Here is a 7,434-nt window from a genome sequence, read left to right as displayed (position 1 = left end):
AGGGCTGGGAATGAAAATTGTTTCCTTTCACAACCCCTGGCCCGGTGCCTTTCACATCCCGGCTGTGTTATGGGGTGATTTATAAACTGCGGGGTCTGGGGCTTTTTCCTCCGCCTCCTCTTCCCCCCGCCCTCCCACCGTCATTTAAAACAAGACTTTGCACACGAGGCGCTCAGAGGTCAGGATGTCCTCTGAAGTTGGCCACTGGGGCTTTTGCTCAGAGGCGAAGACTCAGTGGAACCATAGCGATGAGAGCATGAAAGCCGTTCACCCCTGGTAGAAGAAAACAGAAAAGAGGCCCCACAGCCGGTCTGTGGGAACAAACAGGACTCAGTCTCAACGTCGGGAGGGGGGAGGTTGGCTTTGAACTGAGAATTGTAAAAGCACATTTTCCAAACTTGTCAGAATTGTGTTTCATTTCTAGACTTTTATTCTCAAAGGGACCATGAGGAAGAGACGCAGCTTAAGAAGTTTTGAGCTGAAAAATGAAAAGAAGTTACTTTTCTTTGTCTCCATAAAACCGAGTAGGGGAGAAGTGAAGCGGGGGGTTTGTTTTTCCTGCGTCACAAGAGAGCACAGAAAGCAGACGGCAGAGCATCATTAGGAAAGTGAGGTGTCTCTGTCCGCTCTGAAGACGGTTGTCTCTCAGCGGCCTCCACAGAATCCTGCCCTGTTACTGAACTCCCTTCAGGGGTGGGTTCCTCAGAAGCTGAAACGAGACAATGAGGTGAGCCGGTCAGTCAAGCTTCAGACTGGTCTCGGTGGTCAGGGGGTTTCTGTCCCAGCCAGACCCCAGCAAACAATGCGGCCACCCTGGGCTTCCTCTCCTGCCTTCCGAGCAGGAAATTGTCTTTGGAAGAAGAAGTAGACCTCAGCCTCGTCGGCATCGTATTTCTTCTGTCCCACATTGTGTCATCTTGTTGGTCACAGACCAGCTCTTTACTTGGACATAACTCACAGAACAGCCCCAAGCCTCCAGACTTTGCTGGCCCTGTGACTGTCTGTGAGGTCCAAGCATCAGAATCACACAGGCCAAGGATCACACCCAACCCGGCCACAGTTCATGCTTAACCCCTTGGGGCCTCATTTGTCCTCATCTGAAAAGTGGAGAGATGATGATTACACCTACCTCCAAGGTGTGGTAATAAGCAAAGCAGATGGTTTACAGAAAGTGATAAACACAATGATAACACAGAGTACAAACTCAAGATGCTGGTTCTTATTCTAAGTTTGGAAGGGAGCCCAGAGAGAAGGCACTGGAAAAGAACTACCTCAGGGACCGAGCCACACAAGGAAGGAGGGAGAGAGGGAGCAGGACTCAGAGAAAAAAATGGAAAGGAGAAGGCTGTTGGAAGATTGTCTCCCCTTCATCCTGCTTGCCCTGCGGTTTCATTTGGAAAGGTTAGCATCTAAGATTTTCAAGTCACGTATCATTCCCACTTCTTTTCTTTCTTTCTCTCTCTCTTTTTTTTTTTTTTTTTTTACACTGATCATTGTTCCAGAGACATTTGAGTTCAGAGAGGTTCACATAATAGATTTGTGGCTCTAGGGCTCTAGAAATCAGGAAACGCAGGACGAGCTTCTCACTTCAGCCATATGTTCCCAGATTAATGTATGACATCTTTCACCAGAAGGCGCCCTTAGCTCTTCAGACTTCTTCTAGAAACCGGATCAGTGATTCACCTTGTTTTCAGATCCTAAAAGCTATGGTTAGTTTCCAGCACAAATAATTTGCTAAGGTACTAGTCACTAAGGAACATGTGGGAAAATTGGGGCTCCTGGGCCTGTCCCCAGTCTCTCCCCTCTCTCTAACCCAGGATGAGCTGAGAATTTGGGAAAGGAGCCTGGAGCACACAAGGAGGGAGATCATGGGCCATCTAGAACCAGCTCACTGGGCCACCTCTGGGTGATGAGTCATATGAAGTACGCCACTCATGCATACGTTAGGGCTACTCTGACAAGGAATCGGGGTTCGGGAGACCCTAAAATGTGGCATTTTATAGAGTATGGCCAAAGGGGTGTTCCTTCAGTGGAGATGTCACTGGCTACATATTCATTTGAGCTCTGTAGTATGTCCTCCCCCTCCTCCCCCTGAATTGCAAAATACTGAATCACGGTTAGCAATATTTTATGCTCTTTGGCAACCGTTAATTATATGCTGCTTCTGGTTTTTTTGCTGATTCTCTATGAGTTTTATTATTCCCAAACCATTTATCCCTTTCACTTTGAATCAAAGTTTATTGTGATATGTCTTTTCTTTGAAAAATAAGCACTATTACCATTTTTAAAGGAACACAATTTTTCCAAAATGGAAATATGCAAGATTAGCGATAAGGACAGTGTGTTTGCAAAGTTTGCGATTGGTTTCATTGTGGTATCATGGCAAGGAGAGGGGACAAGAGTTGATTACAGGTAGAAATGTAACTATTTCTGTTGAGAAGACATGGTTGCCCCTGCTCTGTCACTGCCCATCAGCCCTAAAAGGGGCAACTGAACTCTCCCCATCTAATGTCCCTCCATGCCTCAGTTTCTCCAGATGTAAAAGGATTACTGCACCATACATCTGCCTTCCACTGAACTCCTAGAGTTGTTATGAGAACCTATAAGAGAACACCTCCACAAGATAGTCTTGTGAGTGCCGAAATGTGGTTTGTGTCTTTGGAATTGTACAAAAAGTGGGGGTCACCCAAACAAGAATACAAACCAAACAAACCAAAATACAAAACAAACAAAAGGGGTTGGAGTCACTAAAACAAGGGATTGCAACAAAGGAAACCTTTATCTTTAGTTATCCACAGGCAGGCTCTGTGTATGATGTGCCCCTGCTTCCAGAAAGCACCACAGTTACTTTGTGGTGAAGACGACTCATCTGTTTTCTGGCTTTACCTCTCACAAAGAATTTTGGAAGTAAACTCAACACTAGGAAGGAATATCTCATAGACCCTTTAGCCTACCTGTTATTCCACACTTTCTCACGTTTTCCTTCCTCCTAATTTCTCAAAAAGTTTTCAACTCCCCCCCCCCCCCTTCATGTCTCTTGCTCCCACAGCATATTCTTCTTTCTTCTAACCAGGACTTTTTTTTTTTTTACTTCCTCACTTGTGTCTTAATTGTGGTCCTCTTTCTCTTCCATGTCTACCCATGTTTCCCTTGCACTTTTATTAAACTCTCTTCTTTCCCTTTTCTGTCCTTGAGGGAAAAGTCCCCGATGGACAAGAGGAAAAAAAATGGCCAGCTAGCCTGGTGTTGGGAGAATAGCAACAGCATTATTGAAAGCTAACTAACCGAACATGACCTTGTCAATTTGAGCCAATGCCACCTGATGATTCAAACAAGACTTGATCAGTATGGAATTGCAAGACTCTCCTGGAATTTCTACACATATATATATTTGACATTTTACCCCAATCAATTCTACACTTCAGATGGTGGAAGAATTTTCTTGTTTGCTGGAGATGAATTCTCACTCATCATCTTACTCTTAGAAGACCAAGGCTCACAACCCCCAAGGACAGCCTATTAGTACCATCATCTTGCTACAGTTAACGCTCATTATTGGGCATACTTATAAAATGTGGTGTCATCATTAATTAAGTTTTCTGATTGAGAATTCCAGTGTACATCTTCTATCTAAACACCAAAACTCAGGTTGAACTCGATTAGTCTCTCAGAAAATTCAGAGGCAACTTTAAGACTCACAGAACATCAGAGACATCCCAAATGTATTACAAATTTGCAGAAGTGCAAAATAATTGGAGTTTCCACTTGATGCGATGCAAAATGTGACTTGAGATGTGCAGCAAACAGCATGAGTCACGTGGGAAAAAACTGTACCACAGTGGGCACATCGTGTCTTCTTCGTTTCCCTCTTCTGTTTTGAAATGTGTTTAAATGTTCAAAGGGAAGAAATTCATGACATCTCAAGTTACAAAACAGTGTATGTGTAACAATCCCAATCACACATGCACCATGGGACCCTCACATACATAAGTTTGGCAGATAGGCCCCCAAAATTTGGTATTAGTCTCTCCAGGTGATGGAATTATGGGTGATTTTGCTTTCTTCTTTGGATTTATCTGCACTTTTTGGTTTAAAGATAGTAATAATAATTCAGTATTCCTTCTATAATATAAATAAAAAAATAATCTTCAGTTGAGCAAACCAACACAGCCCAAGAAAGAATTAAAAGCAGCACAGAAACCCACTTCAATAGCTATTGAAAATTAATTAAATTGTGGTAGAAATCATCTTCCCCTGTTTGGAAAACAACCATTGCTTAGCGGTGTTGTCAAATATGAAATTGGGGGATGTCATAGTGCGGCGGTGAGAACAAAGAGGAATCTGAGGAAAGGTTGCTGCCTTGGGAAATAAACGAGTACTTTGGGTCACTGGCTGGTCATTACGGACAGGACTCTATGAATCATAAAGGGTATGACATGGGGTTATAAGAAGGAATTCTTACATTTGTGATGGCAATAATTCCTGGTCTTCATTCTTCATCTATCATAGATAGAATAAGATGTGGGAAACTGAGTCTTGGTTTCAGTACTGATTTTCCATTATGGGGGTGACGTCTTCGTCTTGAAACTTAAGTCTGACTCTCTGTTGGTTCTTCTCAGTCATCCTCAAGACTTCACCCAATTTGGATGCTTCCCACATGGGTCCTCCCATTGGGGGTCCCTTCCCACCTGTGCCTCTCACCCTGCACCCCTTCCGGACTTTACTCTGAATGGTTTTCATGTGTGCAGAAACACTTTATCTCCTCTGACTTGGTTCCATCTGGATTTATTTTCCAATGAATCCACCTGCTCTGGGGGGAAGGTCAGGCTCACCACACCACAGTGTTTGTAGATGTGAACAGAGAAAAGGGCCACAAATTCTAGAAGTGATCTTTTTGAGGGGAAACTTCACCAGTGAGAGAATTTTAACCTTGTTATACAAATGGTGCAATGGGGTCTCCAGGTTTAGTGAGAGTGGTTGCCATTCTAGAATCGCCCTCCCCTTTTTCTCCTATTTCTATCCATGGGCAAAGGGGCCATGACCTGGAGGAACCAAATCTCCAGCTTCCAGAAGCCCCTGCATTCTCTAGAGATCAGAGCAGAGGCCACCCCCTTGATCTGCCTGTTCCTGCCATCACTTATTTGTTAAGCGAGTGAATTCCCAATGTTAGGGTCCCTAATTGACAAAGCGGTTGGCGCATGGGTCATGTCTTCCACACCTCACAGCTTCCAGATAATACACAGCATCTCATACATTCCTCAAAGAGACTGGGTAAAGCGGGCATTCTGCTTTCGGGTTGAGAAAGTGAAGCAAAGAGGACTTGCCCAAAGTGACACAGTCGGTTACTGGGCAACAAGCCGTGGACATGGGCCCAGGAATTCTGATTTCCAGCTAATTCTCATTCCATCATGATGGTGGTCCCCTAGCCTGGCAGCTCATCAAAATGCCCTTCGGAGGTGGTTAACTAATAAACCAGAGTTGACAGACTCTCTCTGAGCCTTCTGAGTCACTTCTGGGGAGGCGCCCAGCCATCTGAGTCTGATGCCTTGCCACCCATTGCCTCCCATGCCCACCAACTCCCGAGGCCACTTCCCCATCGATGATAACAATCCCAGCAACAAAGGGGCTTTAGAAGCCCTCCCTGCCGCTAACAGTGTCCTTCCATTAGTAAACTCCTCATTTGCCCAGAGTTGGTTCATACGTCCCAGGATCTTCCTTCTACAGAACATTGGTGGGTTAACAACTCAACTTCTAGAAAGACTGAGGTTAAAAACAGCTGTGCCTCAGGGATAGAAGGCACAGCATAGGGACTATCATCAATGGTACTGTAATAACACAGTCAATGGAGGCTACACAGGGGTGAGCACTGCATAATGTATGTAGACACTTGTCCAGTCACTGTGGTGTACCCCTGAAGCTGAGGTGGCATTGTGTGTCAACTCTACTTCCATATTAATAAATAAATACGAAGACCAGTCCTCTAGCAAAAACAAACGAAACAACTCTGCCATTCGTCAGCCCCGAGTAGAAAAGGTTGGGAAGATCTGGCAGCCACGCTTAGGAAGAAGGCCTTAGCAAGCCCTGCTGCTGAAAGGCCTGGGGGGCCAGGAATACAGGCCCAGCCTCCTTACCCTGCCTGACTCCCAACCAGCCGGGGCCCCAGCTCCCCCGGACGTGTCTGGGAAAGGCACTTGTATTGTCAAAAGGCTGCAAAGCGAGGGACAGCGACCTGCAAACTCAGGCAAGACTCACTCACCAGGGGGCTTGCTGGGGGTGGGGAAGTTCTTCCCATCAGGATTTGAGGGACTCGGCAAAGCCCGCAGCCGGTAGACCACTGAACTCTTGACAGAGACTCCCACCACTGATATGCTCCAGAGGAACAATTAGGAGCGGGTGGAAGAAGTCCTCCAAAACTGACCTAGCCTGCCATTAGTCCAGCAAGGGGACCCCCTTGGACTGATTTATAAGAAGGGGTCACCTCCAGAGAGGAGCCTGGGCCACGTGCCTGAGTGCTGTGTGCAGGTTAGCCTGGAACCCATTATTCTAATTGTCGGGAGAATCAGTTAGGAGACAAGTTGAAGCAAGTTGAAATTTGAAAAACACATTAACGGTCTGACGAGATGCCAGAAGAGCCTGCCAGCAGGGACAGCTGGAAGGCCAATTTTTGAGTCAATACTGAAAGGTGGTGCTCAAATATCTGAGTCAACGCACACTGATTTCTCTCTGGCTCAATACTCCCGGTTAATTGCCCCGGGGAGTCTCCCCCACTGACACATCTAACACCCAGTTCCTAGTGGAGTCAAAGAAAAGCATGGTATTGAAGTGCAAATGAGGTCCTGGGTGCAGCCTGCAGGCCTGGGTCCTGCTGGAGGGTTTCCTATCACCAGGGCAGACACTTCCTACAGAGATGCAGTGAGCCCCCCCTTTGCAAGAGGGCTGAGGGAAGTGGTGAGCACCACATCACAGCTGGCCCTCAGAGAGGGGTCTCTGGGGTTCATGTCTAACCTCTGCAGCTCCCTGTGCTGCGAAGGCTGGAATATATGTTTCAGAAGTGGTGGTCCTCACGGGGAGCGGGAGGTGGGGAGATGCCTGCTTCCCGCATCTGGGAACCAAGTCAGAGGGAAATGCGTGTCCCCGGAAAGGGATCCTAAGTTTGGCAAATTAGTGAGGCTGATGGCCGGTGTGATCGATGAGGTGAGCCTAGAGTGTCCTCCCGAATGCCTAGAGGCTGGGCAGCAGGCAGATTGCGGAGGCGGCAAGAGCCAGCAGCCTAATCTTCGGGGTCCTGACAGGTTCTGGCTACTCATGGAAGCACTGTCCCATAACGGGACTCACAGAGGGGCCAGGTGGGATGGCCCCAAGGCTGGAGGTAAGAATGGGGGCTCCTGCAGTGACCTTCTAACAGCCCTCACCTCCACCAGAGCTAAGCATGAC

General features: G+C 46.8%; 1 protein-coding gene across 1 annotated transcript in view; it reads right to left on the bottom strand.

Annotated features, from left to right (window-relative positions):
* Nucleotides 1-432: 432 nt before the first annotated feature.
* Nucleotides 433-7,434, bottom strand: part of LOC123925073 (guanylate cyclase soluble subunit beta-2-like) — a 44,103-nt gene continuing 37,101 nt past the window's right edge. The window contains exon 14 of the mRNA XM_045978195.1: nt 433-709. Coding sequence (XP_045834151.1) covers nt 564-709 — 146 coding nt within the window. The 3' untranslated portion in view covers nt 433-563. The remainder of the gene's footprint in view (nt 710-7,434) is intronic.

Source organism: Meles meles, chromosome 14, assembly GCF_922984935.1.
Source record: "Meles meles chromosome 14, mMelMel3.1 paternal haplotype, whole genome shotgun sequence".
Classification (NCBI taxonomy): Eukaryota; Metazoa; Chordata; class Mammalia; order Carnivora; family Mustelidae; genus Meles; species Meles meles.
The sequence above is the reverse complement of the archived record's forward strand: the minus strand, read 5'-3'. Positions and strand labels throughout refer to the sequence as shown.